Source organism: Paramisgurnus dabryanus, chromosome 10, assembly GCF_030506205.2.
Source record: "Paramisgurnus dabryanus chromosome 10, PD_genome_1.1, whole genome shotgun sequence".
Classification (NCBI taxonomy): domain Eukaryota; kingdom Metazoa; phylum Chordata; class Actinopteri; order Cypriniformes; family Cobitidae; genus Paramisgurnus; species Paramisgurnus dabryanus.
The window spans coordinates 28536506-28562186 of record NC_133346.1 but is presented as its reverse complement, the minus strand read 5'-3'; the positions used below and the strand labels follow the sequence as shown (position 1 = coordinate 28562186).

At 38.3% G+C, this 25681-nt stretch overlaps 1 protein-coding gene across 1 annotated transcript in view; it reads left to right on the top strand.

Moving 5' to 3' along the window:
• LOC135718258 (uncharacterized) overlaps positions 1-25681 on the top strand; it is an 88144-nt gene that overhangs the window by 14383 nt on the left and 48080 nt on the right. The window contains exons 2-7 of the mRNA XM_073816116.1: positions 3235-3305; positions 10762-10869; positions 10960-11008; positions 11109-11310; positions 11409-13161; positions 22552-22725. Coding sequence (XP_073672217.1) covers positions 3265-3305; positions 10762-10869; positions 10960-11008; positions 11109-11310; positions 11409-13161; positions 22552-22725 — 2327 coding nt within the window. The 5' untranslated portion in view covers positions 3235-3264. The remainder of the gene's footprint in view (positions 1-3234; positions 3306-10761; positions 10870-10959; positions 11009-11108; positions 11311-11408; positions 13162-22551; positions 22726-25681) is intronic.

Genomic DNA, 25681 nt, shown 5'->3' with positions numbered 1-25681 from the left:
ATGAACAACTTAAGTAATTTAAAGCTACTACACTAGAGGAGCTTTCAAACTAATACAATCATCCAAATTGTCATCGTGTATATTAGATCCTGTTCCCACAAATTACTAAAACGGGTATTCCCGGCAGTGTCAGAACCGGTACTAAATATCATTAACTCATTACTAGAACTAGGGACATTCCAATGGTTTTTAAACGAGAAATACATTTTTCATTAACAACAAGCTTTTTGTTAGAGCGCTTTGTTGAGCGTTTTATTCCTCTGTCATCTCCTGTCAATCTTGTCTGCCGTCTCTCGTTCTCATTCGTCGTGCTGACCGTGCATGCAGACGCGTGTCCGCTGCTCAGCATACAGTACAGTGCTGCATAAGAGTTGTTGCAAGTTTCTTAAGACAGAGTAATGAATAGGTTATTTGCATTTTGTGTGGGAATAGAAGATGGGATTAATATCAGTTTAGCCAAGACTCATTTATGTGGTGGAATGTAAATTGAACCGTTTTAACAAGTCTATCTATAACCAGGGGCGGTTCTAGGGTCAGTGGATATCCGGGGCTTAGCCCAAAGACATCCAAGCATGTGTCAAAAATACACTTTTAATAGCTAAAACATGATCAACATTTTCTAAGTTGTATTATTTTCGCCAGATTAACTTTTTAATAGTGCATAAAAATAACAATGTTCCACTGAGTTAAACTGAGAACACTTCACACTAATATCAAAGAAGTTGTTCACCTCAAAATGAAAATTCTGTCATCTTTTCCACTTCTTGTTATTTTAAACGTGTATGACTTCTGCAGAACACAAAATAATATATTTTGAAAAATATTGGTAACCCTAACACTACTCTCCTATGACTTTGACTAATGTAAGTCAAAAGGGGGCCAACAGGTTTTTTTTAACATATTGGCCCTTTTTTACTCTCCACTTAATTCATTTTTCCTTTATTTTATCCACAACTGTTCTATCTTAAATATACATATACAATATATTAATTGTATATGTACATTAATTTTTCCTGTTGGATTTCTTTTTAATGTCATATTTTCCCCCCTTTCACACTCATCTCTTAATTCATCCAGAAAAAATAAAATTTCATCTAGGATATGTTCCTGGATATCTTGTTCCAGGGCTGCAAAGCTATTTTAACATAAAATACACAATATTTCTGTAAATTACATATTTTTCTATTATTTACCACAGAAAGCACTGTATATATTGCACTCTATATTTAACAGTATAAACATTTTCTTAACCTTAATAACTTTATATTAACACCTGGCACTAAACTAACACATTTAATTCCTGAGTATGAATGAATGAATGATTATACATTTTCTGCAACCAGGTAGTGTTTCTCTTTTGATTTATTTAGGAGTTTTTAAAGTTACAGACTTGATTTGGTTATGTTCAATCTCTGTAAAAATGAATATAAGGCTACTTCTCTATGTGTAACTTCAGCACAGACACAGCAAGCAACATGATATATACTTCAAACAATTCTTATATTGAGATGAGTGAGCTTCATAGCATACAGTCTTTTATTTTTTGCACCTTTCTCCTCTTTCCTCTTTTCTTAACCTGGGCCCTGATGACTCCATCTCTACAGTATATGAGGTGTAAGTTTTGACTTGGCGTGAACTAACCCCGCGCAGCTCTTTGAGTAACCCTACAGACAGAGTAACAGATCATCTCTAGACGAAAACTCCAAAGTCCAAAGATTAACTGATTGCATGGTCGCAATGTTATAATTGACGTGTGGTGCATATGAGCTGTTTAAATCCGATCACGCATTCAGTTTACTCGCCGTCACGGAGAGCGCGCTCATAGAGACAGAGCGTCGATATGCAAATTTGAAAACCACGCCCACCGGGGGGAAAACAATCCAACCGTCTCCATTGACTTTGTATTGCGAGAGGCTGCCTCCTTGTCATTTCTGGCTTATAACAAAAAACAGAATAATGCCTAAAAGCTGCTGTGTGACAATATGTACAGCTAACAAGCCAAAGAACCCAGAAATAAGTTTTTATAAGCTGTCGAGCCGTAAAACCCAGCTTTTAAGGAGAATAAAGTGGATCGCCGACTACGTTTCCCCCTAGTGGACGCAGTTCTACTAATAGAAGTACTATGAAAAGTTGCCTGTTTCCACTTTTGTTTCTTTAAACGCTCGTTTTATGAGGTCGACAGCTTAAAAAAAACTTATTTCTGGGTTTTTTGGCTTTTTAGCTGTACACCTTGTCACACAGCAGCTTTTATGTATTATTCTGTTTTTAATTTTAATCTGTAAATAAGTTTTTATAAGCTGTCGACCCCAAAAACGAGCGTTTAAAGACACAAAAATGGAAACAGGCAACTTTTCATAGTAATACTATTAGTAGAACTGCGTCCAATAGGGGGAAACGTAGTCGGCGATCCACTTTATTCTCCTTAAAGACAGGGTTTTACGGCTCGACAGCTTATAAAAACTTATTTCTGGGTTCTTTGGCTTGTTAGCTGTACGTATTGTCACACAGCAGCTTTTAGGCATTATTCTGTTTTTTGTTATAAGCCAGAAATGACAAGGAGGCAGCCTCTCGCAATACAAAGTCAATGGAGACGGTTGGATTGTTTTCCCCCCCGGTGGGCGTGGTTTTCAGGTTATGACGCGCGGCGCTCTGTCTCTATGGTTGCGTAGAGCCCAACGAAAGACGCGCCACCTCTCACGCGTTTTAGAAGGGAAAAGAAAGGTCTATAAAACGCGTTTTTAAATGTTTACATAAATAATCATACGAGGAAGTTGACAGTTCTTGACAAGAGATTTACAGTTTGGCTGTAATAATAGAAAATATTTTAACAGATTAAAATTAGTAACGCGCATATTATAACAATCGGGGCTTTACAAAATAGGTCCGGGGCTCAAGCCCCGCTAGCCCACATCTAGCGCCGCCCATGTTATACTGTAACTAGCTGATCAGAGAAGTGACCAGGTGTAAAAAGACCAGACCAGCTAAAAAGTGCCAAAAACCCCACTATCCAGCCTGCTACATGCTGTACCCTATGTTCATACAGTATGCCACTGCTATACTAATTAATTATCCATTAAAGGTTAAAATAAATCATGTGAGTCAGGAAGAGCATATAAAAATACGCAAACAAAAAAAGTCAACACAAACAATCACTGTGATATCCGCAGTTTTTCATAAGGTGTGTGTGTGTGTGTGTGTGTGTGTGTGTGTGTGTTGTGTTCCGTTTATTTACAGATTTACAGAATCAATATCTGAACTTCTGTCATGAGCCTCTCTGAAGAAACAGACACAAATACAATGAACAGGTGAGAGAGACTTTGTTTAATATCTAACAGAAGTGAGCGAACATTATTGAACTTCATTAGTAACGTTAGTGGACAATGAACAATAGTAAACTTGAAAATTCTATGGTCACGATTCGATTCGATTCGCGATTTTTTTTACTTTTTTTAAGACAAAAAATGCTATGCAGTTAATTTTTATTATTATTATTATTATTATTATAGTTTCACATTAACATGCACATTGCATGCTTTTCCTCACATGGGGGTTTGTGGACTTCACTTTATACGTGAGAGAGCTTGTAGAGAGAGGATTCCTTCTTGCACGCACATGGACTTAATTCGTGCGTCTTGGACTGACATCTGAAATAACTCTGACGCGTCATAAGCAGCTGCCCTTCTCTCTGTCTCACGTGCACGCGCTCTCGCATCTGTCCGAAGTCTAAACATAAACTAAAGTAGTAATCCTTACGTATTTGTTCAGTTTAATGCGTTTCATGTGAGCTGAGGCAAACCATCCCTTTTGTTTAAAATATAATCTGCTGCATCTTGGTGCCTCACTCTCGTGCATGTGCAGAGAGCTGTGCCCTGTCCGAAGTCAGATCAGTAGGTATCCTGTTTATGATATGCATTTCAAGAAGTTGTACACTGCAAAAAATTTGTAAATTTTTTATAACATTGTGTGTGTCATGCCATTTAAGGCTTTATTTCATGTTAAAATTGATAAAAGGGCCAACACAAGTTGTGTTAAAAACAGTGATGGGAGTAACGGGTTACAAAGTAATTCCGTTACTGTTATTCCACTACTTTTAGCAGTAATTAACCTGTAACGAAGTATTTTTTTTAAATCATTTAATGTGTCGTCCCTATACTAACACAGCTTGTGTGTTATTATTTATTGTGGCGCCCACCATGGTCCTGCGACATTAAATCAGAAAGGTCTTGTCTGCAAGTGTTCATTTATCAAAAAATAGAGTAAATCGAGTAACCAAGTCATTTAAATTTCAATAATTGTAACTGCGTTACTTGCTTTAAATTTTTTTTATAAAACTTCGTTATAGGTTAATTACCGCTAAAAGTAGTGGAATTACAGTAACGGAATTACTTTGTAACCCTTTACTCCCATCACTGTTTTTAACACAACTTGTGTTGGCCCTTTTATTTATTTTAACATGAAATAACGCCTTAAATGGCATGACACACACAATGTGTAAAAAATGAACACATCATTTTTTGCAGTGTAGCAATACATCCCTCATGTTTAAAATATTAATATCTGAGAGCTTTTTTCCCCGCATGGCAAGCCGACTGGACGTGACATGGGGGCGTGGCAGCATCGACGATCCTATTTTTTAATTCGCAGTTTGAGGTTGTGACTTAATTTCTATCGATTTCGATTTAAAATCGAAATTGTGACACCCTTATTAGTTTATAATACTTAAACTTCCTGTTCTTCCTGTGTTTTTGAAGCTTTGATTGTGTTTACAGTGTACAGTATAATGTGTTCATGTTTTGTGTGTAAAAAACACATTATTTTTCACACAATTTACTTATCTCTATACTGCTGTTTTCACTGTCCTAAAAATGGGCTGATGTCTTCTTTGTTCTATTAAGTCCCTACTTCAGAAATACGTAATGAGTTCTGATTGTGTAGCTTGTTAAGTGTGTTGTGATTGGACAGCACCTTAGCTTAACCAGATCTGTTTAAGCTTGGTGTTTAGTCAAACACTCTTGCTTTAAAGTCATTCAACCGGGAAGTAGAGGGCTGTAGTCCAAACCGGCTGTTCGCTGTAGGCTTTGAAAGGGGACTTCTGTTGAAGAAAATATACAGTATCGCTTGGCATTGAACTTTGAGCTTTATAAATTTGCAGGTATTATTTATGCTCTAAAAGCAACATTACACACTAACTAAAGTTTAAAAAATGGGATCAGGAAAAACGTGACCTTTAATGCATGAAGTAATGTTAAACTAAACCTTATGGTAAATTAATAAATTCGTACAGTTGTTAAACTTTATTTCAAACATTAAGGTCCATATAAAAAAAACATACAAACATATACTGTACTTAACAAGAATGTTTCTGTTAACACAGAAATAGTAGGAATACTTTATTTAAGGCTATCACAACAGCTCATTTACTTAAATATTTAGCAGCAAGCAGCAATATGTGGGCAAAGCACCAAACACACTAAAAGTTCAGTGCAGAGCCAAAAAGGATTGGATTCAGAGATAAAACGATAAAACATTTATTTTCATACTAAACAACTTCAAGATTAGTGCTATCCTCTTTTTAGAAATCACACATCACCAAAATAGAACCAGCAACCTTTAGATCAGGCACATTTTTCATTATTCTATATAGGTTTGCCACAACATGAGGTACATGCATACTGTAAATGGTGGCAGATTATAAATGGTGGAGGGGGGCATCTAATAATGGTTTTAGTTTCAGGGATGAGAAAGGATATTATGTGGAACATTTCTAACATTGTTTTAAGCCTTTTAAAAATATAAATTAAGTGCTCAGGCAGCAATAATTTATAAATGCAAAGATTACATCAGTTATAATCAACAGCTTGCTCTATTTAAACTGAAAGCTTCGTGCCCTGGATGTGCATCCCACGCTTATTCTTATGTGCAGGGCTCAAAATTAACTCTTTTATTTGGTAGCACTGGTGCTCCCAACTTTAAAGAGTTAGGAGCACCAGCAAAATGTAGGCGAACACATCCAAAAATAAAGAAGCACCACAACTACAATGTATATGTTAATTCATTTATTTTATTAAAAAGAAAACGCAATCACTGGGCTTTAAGCATCCTGTGGCCAGGATTTGAAATTTGGTCTTCTGGCTCTTTGTCCCTCTTCCACCCATCTCTTTACTGCGGCTGAGGCATCAAATGCCTCCAAAGAAGGACCCTCAACACTGATTCAGATCAGATCTTCTACAGTGCTTGGATTTAATGAAGACCTGACGTCTGATTTTATCCTTTTCTGGACTGAGAACCCTCTTTCACATTGTGCTGAGGACACAGGAAGGACCAACATGATCTTCACCAGATGAAGGATGTTCTGAAACAAAAATAACTTATATTTCATTATCAGGTTAGAAGTAGTCAGTGGCAACTGTATCATAATATAATACATAGCCTACCTGTAAATCCAAGCAATAGGGTTCCTTGGTCAGAAGGATTTCCCATAGCCCATGGTAGCTCTTGTCTTTGAAGGACATGAACACTAGAGTTTTCAATGCCTGAAACTCCTCTTTAGCCAGGGCACAGTCACAGCCATTCCTTAATTAAATACCATCCAACTTTTACTGGTGGTTCTTAAATTTTCAGACTTAAAACATACAGATTGAAAATGGTCCAACAAATAGTGCACCTCCTCAATTCCATAATCAACCAACTCCTCCAAAGTTTCCGGCCAAGAATCATGGTTAAACACCTGGAAACACTGGACAGCTTTGGTTGCTGCAGTGTCTGTTACATGTTCTGCCTGACCTGAAGAAGTCATAAAAGATTTTATAAAGATTTAATAATTCCATTTTGTTTTAATTAACTGTTTCCCAGCAAGCACCAGCATTTTTCATGATTTTCACAAAAGTTTAATGCCTTCCAGAAAATGTTCTTCTTTGAATATATAAACATACAATACATCAAATGAAATAACAGACCCTTTGCTTTCAAAAACTGTTTTATCCTATGCTCTTTTGTTCTTTTTTATCACCTGTCAAGCACGGGTAGGTTTTTAACTGAGTGAATACTGTTTTATAAGCTGTGTAATAGGGCCACCTAAGTGGATATAGCGGAAATATGGATTTCCATTAAAAACTCATTTTCTCTTAATTGACAAGATAACTTGTCAATGGTGGGGAAAGAGTTAATAAAGTGTTAATTGAAAAGTAAAATAAGTTTAGTAAATGACCATTAGCTTTCAGTGCAGATTATTAAGTAACATTTGATTTTTGAGCTCCTACTTTGGTTTATGGAGTGTCCAACAGCAAGTTTTTGTACATACAAGGTGTAAAAACACTAGTATGTCATAATAATAGTAATTTAGAGTCAACTCCCTTTTCACAAGCCATTACTTTGCTTTTCATTCACCTTTAGACTTACAATTTGGCAGACTGCTTACTTTCAAACACGGCAACATAACACGATCTAATGTTACTTACGCCTTAAAATACTGTATTTAATATTCATATGTTAGCCACCCTGATCAAAACATACTAAGTAAGATGCTGAAGCGAAGACTGAGCTGTTTAACTGTTGCAGTAACAGTGGTTTCGATCTGCCTTTTCAGACTGGGCGCAGTTTGACTGATGGGTCCATCCTTAGCCATGTTCTCTACCTCTCCTTTCTTCAAAGGCACTCCCTTAATGATTGAAAATGAACAAAGCATACACATATACACAGAATCTCAAAGTAAATGTCACATATTTTTCTCACTAGACATTCATTAATATTTAAATAGTCTGTAAGGCATTCCTGTACTCTTGCTCAGTATTATAACCAATGTACCCAGAAAAAAAAATGAGGCTGCATTTCCTGATCCTGCTCTTCCTTCATAGCTGCATGGAAGGAAGCCAGCCTGCCACTTGGAGATGGCCTCACAGCCATTGCCTCAATGTTGAGAATAAGGTTCCTTAAGCTGCTGATTGCCTGTTGGTGTGATTCTATTAATCAACTTTATTGTACTCTTAACACTTCAAACTTAAGAAAATATATGATATATTCTTTGAACAGGTAAAGCTTACCTGTGGGAGGATCACATCATTTCTCTGTAGTAATAGGCTGATGGCAGAAAATAAATCTGCCAAGAAATGGCAAAATACCAGGAATGAGCCATCCTCCATAGTCTCCTTGACCTGCATAACAAGCACAGCAAAAGCATAGAAAACAGGGTTTTTATAGGCACTAAGCAGGTAAAGTATTAAATGAAAATTTCAAAAGCATGTATATACTTAGTTTACACTAACATGCTTTGCTCTGCCAGCTATATCAGCGTTAGCTAATGATGCAGCAAGGTGTTCCATATGAGTATATACAGCAGTTTACTGCCCAGCATCTTCCAGGGTCCCCTCCTTCTTTCCTTGCTCCAGGAGCACATCCAATGCCCTGGATACATGTGACAACCATCTTGTTCCCTTGACTCCACTTGGATTGTTTACAGACACATCCAGTTCGACTCCAAGGCACTTTAACTCTCTTCTGGACTTAGAGCTGTAGTGATAAGTCTTCCTGATTAAGTTGAGCAGGTTGTATACATTGCTTACCCAATGTGAATCCTTTTGGGCAGATAGCAGAGCAAGCTCCAATTAAAAAATCTGAAATTATAGTTTGCTACTCAAAAACATTAGTCTTTTTTATGTGTGCATTAATCACCAGCTTACCTATGAGGCATGCAGTGAAATTGGATAATGTGCTTTCCTGCCTCTTCTTGAAGTTTCGCTGATACTCCTCCCTTCCTTTCAAAATTCACAGCTGCTCCATCAGCTCCCATCGCCACAGTCTTCTGGAGCCAGTCCAGGCATGACCCACCAAGACCAGCAAATGCTGACTTGGTGGCGGCATAGATTCCTAAAATAACATCCAAATGCTGTTTGAATAGTATAGCAGAAATAATAATTTAACAATTACAGATGACATTATTATGATTACAATAGAAAATCTAGTAAACAAATAAAACACATGATTAATTGTGACATTACAAAAGTGACCTTATGTAATATATATGGGAAAAACATCCAGTATGCAGCAGTCCTGTGGGCGAAAATGCCTTGTTGATGCTAGAGGTCAGAGGAGAATGGGCGGACTGATTCAAGCTTATAGAAGAGCAACTTTGACTGAAAAACCCACTCATTACAACCGAGGTATGCAGCAAAGCATTTGTGAAGTCAAAACACACACAACCTTGAGGCGGATGGGCTACAACAACAGATGACCCCACCAGGAACCACTCATCTCCACTACAAATAGGAAAAAGAGGCTGCAATTTGCATGAGTTCACCAAAATTGGACAGTTGAAGAATGGAAAAATGTTGCCTGGTCTGATGAGTCTCAATTTCTGTTGAGACATTCAGATGGTAGAGTCAGAATTTGGCGTAAACAGAATGAGAACATGGATCCATCATGCCTTGTTACCACTGTGCAGGCTGTTGGTGGTGGTGTAATGGTGTGGGGGATGTTTTCTTGGCACACTTTAGGCCCCTTAGTGCCAATTGGGCATCGTTTAAATGCCACGGCCTACCTGAGCATTGTTTTTGACCATGTCCATCCCTTTATGACCACCATGTACCCATCCTCTGATGGCACCTTTCAGCAGGATAATGCACCATGTCACAAAGCTGGAATCTGGTTTCTTGAACATGACAATGAGTTCACTGTACTAAAATGGCCCCCACAGACACCAGGTCTCAACCCAATAGAGCATCTTTGGGATGTGGTGGAACGGGAGCTTCGTGCCCTGGATGTGCATTCCACAAATCTCCATCAACTGCAAGATGCTATCCTATCAATAGGGGCCAACATTTCTAAACAATTCTGTCAGCACCTTGTTGAATCAATGCCACGTAGAATTAAGGCAGTTCTAAAGGTGAAAGGGGGTCAAACACAGTATTAGTATGGTGTTCCTAATAATCCTTTAGGTGAGTGTAGATGTGTATACAGCAGGCACCTTTTTTATAAGACACATGATTCACTTGGTTCACATGACACGAAAAACACACATTTTGGAATGACGAGCAACACTCATGACACTCCAACAACATATTATGAATTTGCGCCCCTCGGAAGAGAAGTGACCAGTCGTCACTACTTATAACAGCCTACTATATGAAAAAAAGGGGAACTCGAGTTTGTCCACGTTGTCAGGATATGCTGACCTCTGTGTTATGCTTGCAGAACATCCGCGCTAATTGCCTTGACGAGATTGAGATTCAGGTGCTTGGCAGATCTTACAAGCTTATAGCGTTCCTCACATTTTGTCAAAGTCCTTTGCTTTTTGGACATTGTGTTCCACAGGAACGAACACTTGAATTCTTGCCTGATAATGGAGCATGTTAGTTAACGTTAGCGCTAGCGGGCATGGGTAATGTTGTATCCTATCCTTTTTACATTTAAAAAATGATAAGCTATATTTTTGAAGTTGAAAGAATAATACATGAATGTTTGCCTGCAGAGTATGCACTTCAAATTTTGGTTCATAAATCACATCTCTGTCAATCAAGGAATGAGTTTTTCTGAGACTAATCAACTACTTAAAAAGTATTCAAACAAGCCTCTCCTGCTCGTCTAATGATTAGTCTACCATTATGGGACAGCCCTACTTCTTAACACATCATTAAATTCCACATGTTAGCAACATTTGTTTTTACTTGATGTCTACCATTTACTGAGTATAATTAGTTTGTTTCAAAGCTGTATGTAAAGTTGGTAGCTTCTGAAACAGTGTTTAATTGCTGCTGTTGTATTTTACAGTTTAATTGATAGAGAATCTGCTGACCCTAGCTGTGTGTCAATGAAGAGTGATGAATCAGTGAGTAATCCACCTAGCCTCAGTTCAGGAGACTCTGGTGCAGATGTGAGGTGAGGACAAATACACACATTTACCTATGTGTTTACCGTTGTGTATTACAATGTTTTACTTCTGCAGATTTAATATGTTTTTATTTACAGTAACACAACAGAATCTGTCAAAGGGCAAAATATGGATTTTGTTTTCCAGGTAGGTGTGTGTCTGGTTTGTGTGTGTGTGTGTTGCATAAGAACATTTTCTGATCATGAATAATTAAATAAAACTTTCAGTGTCTGAACAATGGTTTTAGGAGCTTGAGCAAAAAATAATCTCACTGATGAAGAAAGAGCTGAAGATCTTCAAGAGTCTACTGAGCTCAGATTACCCAGCAAGCTCTGAGAGAGAGGAGGAGGATGAAGATCAGATCAAAGTCAGAGAGGAGCTTCTGAAGATCACACTGCACGTCCTGAAGAAGATGAACCAGACAAAGCTTGCTGATAAACTACAGACCAGTAAGAGAGTCATGAACCCATTCCTGTACATTACCTTTTTTCTTTTGATTTGACATATTTCAGGCATTCACATCCATGTCTCTTCATTTACAAAACAGAACTTGTACAGTTGTTTCTGAAAAAACACAAATCCAGACTAAAGAAGAAATTCCAGAGAATAAATGAAGGAATATCAAGTCAAGGAAACTCGACTCTTGTAAATGAGATCTACACAGAGCTGTACATCACAGAGGGAGGGAGTGAAGAACTTAATAATGAACATGAGTTGAGACAGATTGAAACAACATCCAGAAGATTAGAAAGACAAGAAACACCAATCAAAGGTAATGACATCTTTAAAGCTTTACCTGGACAAGACAAACACATTAGAACTGTAATGACTAAAGGAGTGGCTGGAATTGGAAAAACCGTCTCTGTGCAGAGGTTCATTCTGGACTGGAGTGAAGGAAAAGCAAATCAGGATCTTCACTTCATATTTCCACTTCCATTCAGAGAACTGAATCTAATGAAGAACACAAATATCAGTCTGATGGATCTTCTTCATCAGTTCTTTGTAGATACAAAAGAACTGAGATCAAGAGACTTTGATTTCTATAAAGTTGTGTTTATCTTTGATGGTCTGGATGAGTGTCGACTTCCTCTAGATTTCTCAAACAATCAGAGTTTGTTTGATGTAAGAGAAAAAGCTTCAGTGGATGTGCTGTTGACAAACCTCATCAATGGGAATCTGCTTCCTTCTGCACTGATCTGGATAACATCACGACCAGCAGCAGCCAATCAGATTCCTCCTGACTGTGTTCACCAGATCATAGATGTACGAGGATTCAATGATCATCAGAAGGACGAGTATTTCATCAAGAGAATAAATGATGAGAGTTTGTCCAACAGAATCATCAAACACATCAAATCATCCAGGAGTTTGTACATCATGTGTCACATCCCAGTCTTCTGTTGGATTACAGCCACTGTTCTAGAGAGAATGTTGAGTGAATCAGAGAGTCAAGCAGAGATCCCCAAGACTCTCACTCAAATGTTCACACACTTCCTGATATTTCAGACCAAACTGAAGAGGCAGAAGTATGATGGGAAATGTGAGGTAGATCTTCAACAGGTTAGAAAGAGTCTTCTGTCACTGGGAAAACTGGCTTTTCAACAGCTGGAGAAAGGGAATCTGATCTTCTATGAAGAGGATCTGAGAGAGTGTAACATTGATGTCAAAAAAGCTTCAGTATACTCAGGAGTTTGTACCCAGATCTTCAGAGAGGAGTTGGGACTGAACCTGGGGAAGGTCTACAGCTTTGTGCATCTGAGCATTCAGGAGTTTCTCGCTGCTTTTTTCAAGATTTTATGCTTTATTCTGGACAAAAAAAACAAGTCAAGAATGTCCGAATTACTTAAAAGTGAAGTGGACAAAGCTTTACAGAGTGAGAACGGACACCTGGACCTTTACCTCCAATTCCTTCTGGGTCTCTTATTGGAGTCCAATCAGACAATATTACAACAACTGCTGAGACAGACAGAAAGAAGATCTGACAGCAGACAGGAAATAGTTGAATACATTAAGATGAAGATCAGAGAAAATCATTCTCCAGAGAAATCCACCAATCTGTTTCACTGTCTAAATGAACTAAATGATCATTCACTAGAGCACGAGGTACAAACATATCTAAACCAAAAGGATTACAGTAGTCTCTCTGAAGTTAAACTCTCTCCATCTCAGTGGTCGGCTCTGATGTTTGTGTTACTTAACTCAGAACAGAAGCTGGATGAGTTTATACTGAGTAAATATGATTCATCAGATGAATGTCTTCAGAGGCTGCTGCCAGTGATCAAAGCATCCAGAAAAGCTGAGTGAGTCATTTATCTTGAAATTATATAATAGAGATGAGTTTATGAAGAGAGTTTGTATGTTAAATTATAAACAGTTTTTTTGTTACAAAGCTTGAGACGAGGTTGGATCCATATTTGCAGTTTTATTGACAGCACAGTAACAAATACAACTTAGGCAGGGCAAACTGGTATATCATAAGAAAGGCAAAGGCATAAAGAGTAAACAGGCAGTGCTCAGGGCACTCACAGAATTAAAATAGAATCAAGTCAAAGAGTCAGTATGAGAGTCTGGCATTTACCGGGCAGAAAAAAGAGCCAGAGGTGCGTGGTAATCAAAAAAGCATGCAACATGATGGAAATCATATTTGTTGTACATCAGTAAACTTGGAACTCAATGGAAGCAAGGGTGGTTAAAACTCCAGTAGTCAGATTGGTGGCTGGTTTTCAAAGGGTGTTTTGTGGATATTCTGAACGTGATTTCTACGTTCAATCTCTCTATGGAACCAATGTCTTCAGGCAGACCATAGAATTGATGTTATGTTATGCTCGCCAGTTTCCAAGGCAGTTGATAACTTTGGTGGTTGAATGAGTTGCCAAGCCTTGTAGAATTGATCAATGATGGTGAGTATGGCCTTGACCTTGTGAAGTTGCAAGATTGGTGATGAAGTTCACAGTGATATGACACCAGGAACAGGATACAGATGGAACCTGGTGGTCAGTCTCTGCATGGCACAGATCTGACAGTTGCTTATGAATGTGCTGGTGTCTGCCTGTTGTGATTTCCTCCAAAATCATACAGAAAACAGCTGAATGATGTGCGTGACTCCTGGGTGGCGTGTCTTGTTTAAACAAAGAACAACTTAGTCCTTTGCTCTCATTTATTCATGGTTTCAATTCACTGGATGCACATGACATGACAAAAGTTTCACAGGATACACAGGATTGTATATTTAAGATGGTAAAAATGGTTTTCTGGTCACTACAAACAATACAAAAAAGAAATCATAATAATAAAGGTGGAAGTCATACAACATCAAACATAATATTCATAAATCACTAATGATAGGTATACAACCTATCAATTCAAGTCAACAATACAATAGAAACTTACATAACACCTCTTATAGAAAGGATTCAAACACACATGGTTGAGTGCCCATCTTCAGGCCCACACTTTACCAAGGCATAAAAAAAATAAGTTTGGTTCTGGTTGGTTGTCAGTTTAGGTCATGGGTCGGTAGGGAATTTATTTTATTGTATTTTTTTTCCAGTGGCAGCAAGGGATAGGTAGGAAATTGTTAAATATTTAAATTGAATAGCGGATTAATTTGAGGTGACTTTGGCCATATTGCGTGTTTGTCTCACGCAGCGCAGAGCCACGTCTCCACGGAATATCTTTAATGGTGTGTGTGTGTGTGTGTATGTGTGTGTGTGTGTGTGTGTGAGAGAGAGAGAGAGAGAGAGCGAGCGATAGAGATAGAGAGAGAGCGAGAGAGCGAGCGAGAGAGCAGGAACAGTAAATGCAGCTGAACGAATACACTGCGTGTTTTAAAGTAAAAAAATAAATAAATAACGAAACGCAATATGTGGAGGCCGGTGTTGAATCTGTCTAACTAGAATTAGTCTAACTTACGTGTGGGAAACACTGTATGATATGAAAAATATCTTACGTGAGCCTGTGGCTAAAGTATAAAAGTGAAACTCTTTAACAAATGTCATAATCAGGGCTGGACATTAACTTTTTTGCTCACCAGCCAAAGTGGCTAGTTGTTTTTCAAAGTTACTAGCCACTCAGCATTTTCACTGGCCAAATTTTTGTTGCTGGTAAAATAAATTTTATATGATTAAACTTGACCCTGGCATCCTAAAATGACTTTAATTCGAGCAAATTTACTTGCTAAATTAGATGCAGACTGAATTTCAAATGCAGTCTGACTACCCGAATTAAGACAACATTTATTAGCTGGTATATAGCTGGTATATCAGTATAGATTATATCATATATTAAGGTGCATGAAAAACATAGTAAGTGAGCCATAAATAGATTTACTTTGAATGAATATATTAAAAGTGGAGCAGGGGTGTAGAAGAAACACTAATTCTAAACTGAAAAGATAAACACAAAACCCATCGACAACCACTTTAAATATTTATTAACAACAGCAGTAAATACTGTCAAGATATGTACATTAATTTTAATGTCAGCTAGTTTATGCAGATGTATTTTATAAGCTAAATGGTTTCTGATAAAAGTGATTTAAGACTTTTAATGACAAATGTCGAGAGGGCATTATTGTTACATTAAAATGATGCGCGAACCTCTCAGCTGGCGGGTTTTCTTTAATTTCGTGTGCATTCAGGTATGCTCTGAATTTCTCTTCGCTCTTGCACTGAGAGTGTGCACGCAATTTATATCTCTTCAATCACTTCCATGCAATTGTTTTATCTTTCCCGAAGTGTGTATGCGCTCAGCCTCAGACTGCGTCCTCTTGTGCATTCACAAATCCATCAGCTCTCGCGCACTCTCTGGAAGGTGACGCTTTGGTCCGCAACGCCCCGCTGATCGCGTGCGCGTCTCTCAACAAACGGTCTCTGTGCGTTGCGCTGGGTGCAGAGTGCTCATGGGAGTTGTAGTTTCCCAGTGTCGCATTGTATATTGTTTATCATTTCGCATAACTTTTAAGAAAACTACAATAAAAAAATTATATTCAACCTGCCAAAGTGGCTAGTGGGATTGGCTGTCTTACCCGCCACGGCCGAAATCTACCCGCATTTGGCGGGTGTTAATGTCAAGCCCTGATCATAATACCATAAATTCAAATATTGTAATTCACTTACTGCCAGCAAAAATGAGCCTTGGTTTGTGCTCTCTGGAAGAGAAAAGCCCACTTGCATATCGTTGTCCAGCTCGTCTTTTTTGGTCTGTAAGTTACAACTTTCGGCGGGGGCAAAAGATCACGTTGCTGTGCACGAAACAGCATCTCGAATGCACACCAAAAGTTACCAGTGCCTTTGTAAGTGATGACAACGATCTGTGAACTATTGTGTTAATGACCGTGTAGCTGCTTTATTTGTTGCTGGAGGACGCATGCTTTACAAAAACGGTGCTGTACTAAAAGGTAAATTATAGTTCGCCTAAAAGTTTTTTTATTTGTGTATTTATTTAATGTGTATTATTTCTTCCCTAAGCTCATAAAATAAATTTGGGTCGCACATAAATTGGCAGGGTCGGTCGGAAACCGGAACCAAACAAATTTTTTTTATGCCCAATACAAAAAGGATATAGGAATATGAATATAGCATAGGAATATGGGAAATGTAGTATGTAGGAAAAACAAGTCTAATAAACAAGTCTAATAAAAAAAATAAATTGCACGTGCAAATAGGTTAGTTCAGGAGGGCATTCTAGGGGAGGTGGATGGTGATCATTAATTTGAATTAGTTTCTGCACAAGGTGAGTTAGGAATCACATTGGTAGGAAATATTAGCTTGTCACTGTGGGGCTGCTCTGTTTGTTCTAATTGTCTTGATAATAGGACCATAGGTAATTGAGAAGTTAAAGAGTTTAAGTTTAAGTAAAAAATAATGCCCTCCTGGCCTGGTGTGGGTTTAGCAACTTGGCAGGTAGCTGTATGCCCTAAAATGGTCTTTTCTCATCCTGGTGTTCTTCCCATGGGAAAGACCTGCAAAGGTGCGCTGTCAGTTCAGTGCTGTCCTTTCTTCGAGAAGAATTGGGAGAAACATCTTTCCCCAACTACCCTCAAGGTGTATGTGCCTGCAACATGATCTGATTAGTAGGTCCTTGAGAGGCGTGAGGCGGTTAAATCCACCTGGATCTCATCCCCTCTTTGGACCTCTTGGTGTTCCTCTTAGGCCTACAGAGGGCCCCTTTTGAGCTCCTAGGAGAATCTGATCTTCCTCATCTCACGATGAAGAATGCTATCCTGGTGGCACTCGCCTCTATTAAGAAGGTGGGGACCTGCAGGCACTCTCTGTTTCCCTGAGTGCCTGGAGCTTGGTTCAGGTGACTTTCAAGTTATTCTAAGACCTCAGCTCCCTTTAGGGATGAGGTTTTGAACTTGCAAGCACTCCCCTCTAGGGGAGAAGACCCAACCCTGTTAATGTTGTGTCCAGTATGTGCACTGCGAATTTACTGATGACATTCTAATATTCTGCTGCTGATTCGTGCAGCATTGCTGAGCTTCATGCTTCATTACTGCTTGCTGAGCTTCATGCAGCCTCAGATTCCAGTTTCCATGGCTTGCGTTTTGTACAACCCCAAATCAGAAAAAGTTGGGACACTGAAGAAATTGTGAGTAAAAAAGAAATGGTCTGATGAAGAGTCAGCATGCTCGAAACGTAACCTGATGCCATGCACTGTTTTTAAATAATAAATATTTTTGATACTTTTGGAGCTTTGGTGTTGCCGACTTTGCATTATGATACTACTACGTTTTTTTTGTCGAGCACCCAATTTAAAAAGAAATTTACTAATCTCATAAACTTATATTTTATTTAAAATAGAATTTAAATAACATATCAAATGTTGAAAGTGAGACATTTTGAAATGTCATGCCAAATATTGGCGCATTTTGGATTTCATGATTTCCAAAAAAAGTTGGGACAGGTAGCAATTAGAGGCCAGAAAATGTAAATGTACATATAAGGAACAGCTTAACTCTTTCACCGGCAGCATTTTAAAAAAAAAGTTGCCAGCCAGCGCCAGCGTTTTTCATGATTTTCACCAAATTTAATGCCTTCCAGAAAATGTTCTTCTTTAAATATATAAACATACACTATACCAAATGAAAGAACAGACCCTCTGCTTTCAAACAAAAAACCGTTTCATCCTACCTTCAGTGGTTCTTTTGTAATCAGCTTTTGAATATGGGTAGGTTTCTGCAAAAACACCACATTTTGAGCAAAAAGCAGAGATAATCATAGAGATCTAATTCAGAGTGATCTTTAAAACAGACACGGACATGCAGCCGCTTGCCATAGGGCAATACTTTAGGGTTTAAAAAGTTGCGGAAGGGTGCCACCTGGTGGATAATAGCGGTATTGCGGAAAGACGGAAAATCTCGTCATTGGCGGGGAAGCGTTTTCTCTTAATTGACGAGATATCTCGTCAATGGCGGTGAAAGAGTTAAGGACTAATTTGCAACTTATTAGGTCAATTGGCAACATGATTGGGTATATAAAGAGCCTCTCAGAGTGGCAGTGTCTCTCAGAAGTCAAGATGGGCAGAGAATCACCTATTCCCCCAATGTTGCGAAGAATAGTTTTCTGAGTTTCTCAGAGAAAAATAACAAAGAGTTTGACGTTATCATCATCTACAGTGCAAAATATCATCCAAAGATTCAGAGAATCTGGAACAATCTCTGTGTGTAAGAGTCAAGGCTGGAAAACCATACTGGATACCCATGATCTTCGGGCCCTTAGACGGCACTGCATCACATACAGGAATGCTACTGTAATGGAAATCATAACATGGGCTCTGGAATACTTCCAGAAAACATTGTCGGTGAACACAATCCACTGTGCCATTCACCGTTGCCAGCTAAAACTCTATAGGTCAAACAAGAAGGCATATCTAAACATGACCCAGAAGCGCAGGCGTTTTCTCTGGGCCAAGGGTCATTTAAAATGGACTTTGGCACAGTGGAAAACTGTTCTGTGGTCAGACGAATCAAAATTTGAAGTTCTTTTTGGGAAAACTGGGATGCCATTTCATCCGGACTAAAGAGGACAAGGACATCCCAAGTTGTTATTAGCACTCATTTCAGAAACCTGCATCTCTGATGGTTTGGGGTTGCATGAGTGCGTGTGGCATGGGCAGCTTACACATCTGGAAAGGCATCATCAATGTTGAAAGGTTTATCCAAGTTTATGAGCAACATTTGCTCCCATTCAGACGTCGTCTCTTTTAGGAAAGACCTTGCATTTTCCAACATGACAATGCCAGACCACATACTGCATCAATTACCACGTCAAGACTGCGTAGAAGAAGGATCTGAGTACTGAAATGGCCAGCCTGCAGTTCAGATCTGTCACCCACAGAAAACATTCGGTGCATCATAAAGAGGAAGATGCGACAAAGAAGACCTAAGACAGTTGAGCAACTAGAAGCCTGTTTTAGACAAGAATGGTACAACATTCCTATTCCTAAACATTGGTCCTCCTCCAGCTGTTCCTTACATGTACATGTAACTTTTCCAGCCTCTTATTGCTACCTGTCCCAACGTTTTTTGGAATTTGTAGCTCTCATGAAATCCAAAATGAGCCAATATTTGGCATGACATTTCAAAATGTCTCACTTTCTACATTTGATATGTTATCTATATTCTATTGTGAATAAAATATAAGTTTATGAGATTAGTAAATTATTCCATTCCTTTTTTACTCACAATTTCTACAGTGTCCCAAATTTTTCTGATTTGGGGTTGCATATTATTTAACAGAGTCAAGCGATAATAAATTTTGATTTAATTTAGAGTTCTCAAGTCAAAGTCAAGGCATTATTCAGCCACACATTATTGTGATTAGCATTATCTTGGTCGGAGCTAACATCAAACCTGGTCCGAACATTGAATGAAGATACAAGTATCTAGCACTGCAACAACACGCTAACGTTAATTAAAAAATGATAATAACAGGGCTGCCAACCCTGGTGTATTCATCATGAGACTCACGCAATTGACCACATTTTCACACACTGCAAACAACAAACAAATAACCCCCACAGCCAGTGACTTGGAAAAAAAGGGAAAACAACACACTGGACAAACACACAAACAAAGAATGATGCTTACAAGGCTGAACCCCGCCCCAACCTCTGGTACTCCATTCACATTTCCGTTATGCTAATCCCAGCATACAATCCACTGCTAAAACTCGCCAAACCGGTTCAAAAACGTATCACTGTTTGGCCAAATGATGCTACCTCAGCACTACAGGGGTCCATTTTTCGTACGTCGCTTTCTACATCCGAGATCAAATGAGACATCCGAGATGTTCAGATCTCGCTAATTATGATCTCACTTATCCGGTTCTTTGAGCACCCCTGCTGTTGATGATTAGTAAGACAGGATTGAATTATCTGTGATCATTGCGCGTTCGTGCACTGCAAGAAAAGGCAATACATAACGATAGTATAAACACTGATCAGCAACGCTGTGATTGGCCGGTTGTTACAATTGCCAAGAACACACACATTTTTTAACCCCTGCAGTGTGAGAGCTATTGATGGAAGGTTATTGTGAACTTTTTATGACGCTGAATTTAAAAACCTAGTTAAAGCTACTTTTGTGCATAAAATCACCCTACATAATGTAAAATATTCTGTAAAAATATCATCTTCATATCTTTACTATGCTTGTCAAAGATTTTAATGATTGTAATTAAACTTTGATACTCCTAAAGTACTTTAAGTCTCTTTAACAAACAGTTAAATGCTATTTTGTCTGTTTGTAACAGCAACTGAATAAAAAACACAGGTGGTAGTCCTGCATCTCATGTAATGTGCTGGCAGGAGTGATGTCTCTAAACATCTGACCAAAGTCCGAAAAACAAAAACTTCTTGTATTTGTTCAGTTTTATGCGTTTCAAGGGAGCTGAGGCAAACTAACTTTCCCTTGCATTTATTATAGGGCCCTAGGGTGTGTGAGGTACAGAAGTGGGGCAATGCGCATGTTATTCACAATTCTTTTTTAAGTTGTTTTTTGTTCAGTATTGCTGTTTACATTTTCCTTGTCTTCTTATGAAAGACATTTGCACTACAAGCGATTAAGTTAAGTGCACTAAAACTTAAGACTTAAACATTACATTGGTTGTAAATAGTTGGTTATTTTCAAGGAAAAAGTACAGTGTTCCCCTTGTTACGCTGCTTGGTTGTTGCTACTGTGTGCAATAATGTAATTATTTTATTTATGCTTAAATATTTATTTTTAGTATTTTCAGCAGCACTGCATTTTCTTACTTGTTCTACCTCACCTATTTTTTAAATATAGTTCAGTAAATGTTCCTTTTAAGAAATTAAGAGTTAAATTAAGAGTTGTAACATTTGGTTTTATCATTGTGTTATTTTTATGATGTAAACTGAATGAGCAAAAGGAGTATCGGCTCCAAATATCGGCCAAAGAAAATTGGCAGCCTGTATCGGTCATCGGCTAAGGCTGATGGAAAAAAATTGGTATTGGCATCGGCACAAAAAAAATCCATATCGGTAAATGCTATTCTACATCAAAAGATTATAAAGTGCACCCGTTTCTGGGCAAAGCACATGACAGTAAAGAAATCATCTCAGATGACAGTCATTTAGAGTGACTATATGCAAGTGGTTAAATAAGTTTACTTCAATTGCATTATTCTTATATAACTGATTTCTGACTACAACAATATTAGCAGTTGCCCACGTTAACTGAAAGTCCTGCATCTACTGAGTCTGCACAGAAAAGTGTACATGAAGTAAAGAAAATAAAGATATGTGAAAATATGTGCAAAAAAAACTTATTTGGTTATTGGCATTTTTGTCACAGGAAAGGGACAGAGTAACATCTTTGTAGACCGAGTTTCAAAGATAGAATAGATAGAAATAACTAAACGAAAACCCTTTCATGCATGACATTCTACTTGACAATCTAAAGACAAAACTAAAATCGGAGATGAGTTTATTAAAAGGAAACTTATTTCACACTTATTTCACACCAGATTTGACAATTCTTTATTGTACATAACATCTATTACTGCTGGGTATGATTGATTGCTGTTTTTATTAAGGAAAATTTAAATAAATTTAAAATGAATCTAATCAGCATGATTGTCCTGTCATTCGTTTAAGATTAATAATCAAATCTGTTAAACAAAAACAAGTCGCACAAGTACAGAAAAAATATATTGTTATATTATATATATTTTTAAATAACATCGCTAAAAGATTAAATCTATCCCAAGCTCAAATGTGAAGTTACACCTATGAGTGCAACCAAATTGTAGGTTGCCAGGTTGAGGTCACAAACGGGTTAAAAATTAAATGTTGTGTCTACTGTGTGAGTGGGATGTGTTTCATACAAGATCTTGCAACTGGACAACCTTGGAATAAAATATTGATGTGATCATTTATATAACAAGGTAGGGCCATACAAATTACGGGAGAAATAACAAAATGGGAGAGGGTGGGAGATATGTGTAAAATATGGGAGACTCCTGGTAAAAACTGTGTTGGCAAGTGTTGACAATTATGGCATGCAAAATTCAACTACTGCTCATCTGACTGAACTGAATTTTTAAGTCATATTGTTGATGATCCTTTATTCACACTAACTGATTTGCAATGTAATCTATTTGGGCTTGTTTTTTATATCTGAGCTTAAAGTTTAACACACTGTTATCTTGTTTTTTTTCTTTTTTCAGTCTAAGTCTCTGTAATCTGACAGAGAAAAGTTGTTCATCATTGAGTTCAGTTCTCAGCTCAAACTCCTCAAGTCTGACAGAACTGAACCTGAGTTACAATAAACTGCAGGATTCAGGAGTGAAGCTTCTCTCTGATGGACTGAAGAATACAAACTGTAAACTGAAGATATTACAGTAAGAAAATCATTAAACACAAATACACTTGTGTGTTTATATCATGTAAATTTAATGTAGGTCTTTATAAAAGTCTAATCCCAACTCTCAAACAAACTATTGTAGCGTACAGAAGACAGTCGAGGAAGAGATTATGTAAAAGTTAACAGTTTTTTAAGTTTTTGAGAAACGGAATTTCAATTAACAAGCAAATAAGTCAGATAGAATTAATTATATGCATATTTGGCGTGCTGTCCGAGAAGAGGGCTCTGAGCTCGGTATTTGGCCCAAGCCCGGAGCACTCCACCACAAAGAAAGGGATCTCCGGGGTCTGTATTAGGCCCAAACCCAAAACACTCCCCCATTCAGTTTAGGAAGTAACCGAGTAAGTGTGAGAAGATGGGGTGGTGGAGGGATGCTAAGAACTGTTGAGGAACATGGGTGAGTTAGCTGCATGTTTATATAGGCTTCCACTCATGCTGATCAGGTGGAGACCTGATTGCTGATTGTTGAAAGCTGGTTCTGATAACAAGTTTGCCGAAATATTTGAACATGCTCCTCTCGAACTTGGTTATTAAAACATCATTTCAAGAGTTCACACTTACAGATAAGTCAGATAGAATTAATGATATGCGTATTTTTGCGTGCTGTCTGAGGAGAGGACTTTGAGTCCTGTATTTGGCCCTATTGTTCCGTCACGAGTCTTTGCAGAGATTATCTGATAATTACGTACAGAAAGCGCAGAAGTAAGGTTGACAGTCATATTATATTGTTTGTGGTAAAAGTGAGGCATGACGGCAGAATCTGAAGATGTAGAGATTAATTGCCCATTGCCATGTTTGTCCAAGTTTATGTCTTTTAAAGAAACGAACAGTAAAGCTTATACACGTCAATGCAAAGAGACCAATATATATAGCAATATACTGTCAGAAAAAACTATATATACTAATAGCAGCCTGCATGCCTGGCTATTTATCTCTCTCCTCACTCATACTACACTTAGCTCCCTGGCTGTAGGTGGCGAGCCGATGTGGATGCACACTTTTTAGGGGTTATGTCCACAGCTGTGCCAGCAGAGGATCACTATCATGCATTTCAGTATATCTGAGAAAGACCCACGGACAGCAATTTGCAAAACATGCAATTCCCGAAATGTCAAGACGGGGTGTATCTGCAAAGACTTTCTCCACGTTGTGTTAAATTTATCACCTGAAATCCAAACATTCAGATTGCTACGCTAAATATGAGAGGAAATGGGCACAGAAAACGAAATTGCCCTCTGAGCACGCCCACTCAGTCTGTGGCGGACGTTTTTGAAAATGCAAGGAAGTTTGCACAATGGATCGACACTGATTTCCAGCTGCAAAAGATTCTGCTCCATTCACAGGAGTTTCAAGGGTCACATACAGCAGCAGCCATTTTTGATGCATTCGCCAATATATTAGACACCTGGCATATCGACCAATCTAAAGTACATGTCATTGTATGTGATAATGCAAGAAATATGACAAAAGCGATAGAAGACAGCCAGCTGAAGGGAATACGGTGCATGGCCCACACACTACAGTATATCTGGCTGTGAATGAGGTAGTGTTGTCTCAACGCAGAGTAAAAAACAAACTGGCTACAGGCAGAAGAATTGTTGGTCACTTTAAACATTCGCAGCTGGCCTATTGCCGCTTGCAGTCTTTGCAAGATTTATTTATTTAATGTTTATTTGACAGGGACAAATGAATAAAACATTGCTTTATAAAAAATACAAAGTAGATGCCATGCATACAGGTTTATTGCCAAGACCGTTGTAAAGTTAAAGGGATAGTTCGGCCAAAAATGATATTAAACCCATGATTTACTCACCCCCAAGCTGTCCGAGTTGCATATGTCCATCGTTTTTCAGACAAACACATTTTCGGATATTTTAGAAAGTGTTTTAGATCTTTTAGTAGATTAAATGTAATGTTACGGGGTCCATGACCTTCAAGTCCAAAAAAAGTGCGTCCATCCTTCACAAAATAAATCTAAACGGCTCCAGGATGATAAACAAAGGTCTTCTGAGGGTAATCCGCGCGGTGTTGTTGTAGAAATATCCATATTTAAAACTTTATTAACGAAAATAAATACCTTCCGGTAGCGCCGCCATCTTAGTAGCGTCCGCATTCAGGATGAGAGCTTACCCAGCCTACGGAGGCTACTCTGCTGCTGCTCTGTGCCCCCACCCTCCAAATTTGTCATACGTCACTAAGAAAAGTGCGTACACTACGCTAATACTCTCTCCTGAATACAGAGGAGTCTTAGTACACAGTCATATCCATAAATGCAATGATACTAATAATTGGCACAATTTCTTTCTGTGTTTTGATTTTCAGCCTTGGTTTCCTCGTTTTTGGAATTTTCATTTCTGTGAATCCCTAGAACTGATCCCCGCGATACAGAATTTAACCTGAGAGTGACATAACTTTTCCTTATTTACATAAGCAAAGTAATAGCGGTCACCTATAACCAGGGAGTTTGTGACAGGCATCTCAGCTGGGGTGCTGCTAAGTGGAGATTAAAGTATTTAGACCCAAATCTAAGCTATTCATATAAACATTGCGTGAGCGAGAGATAGGCGAGAACGTGCACAGGATAATATTTACGCACTGAAAAGCTTCCTCCGTTTCTGCTTACGACTATGCAGTTATTCTGCCGCCTTGAGTCTAATGCCGGATCCGAGCAATGATCAGTACCCATAACACTAGGCACATCTGAAACAGTGTCTGCAACATTAACACTAGCAGTTTTACTATCCTCAACTAGCGTTCGGATGCACCCTTCTAGCAACCTTCTCTGTCAGCCTTACTACTTCTTTACACTTAGCACATTGTTTCATCAGATGCACGTGCAGTGATGCGATTACGCGTCTGGTTGGAACTTTACTTCCAATTTCTGTTTGTTTAATGGTCTGACTAGCTGCTAAACTGAACTCTTAAACAAATAC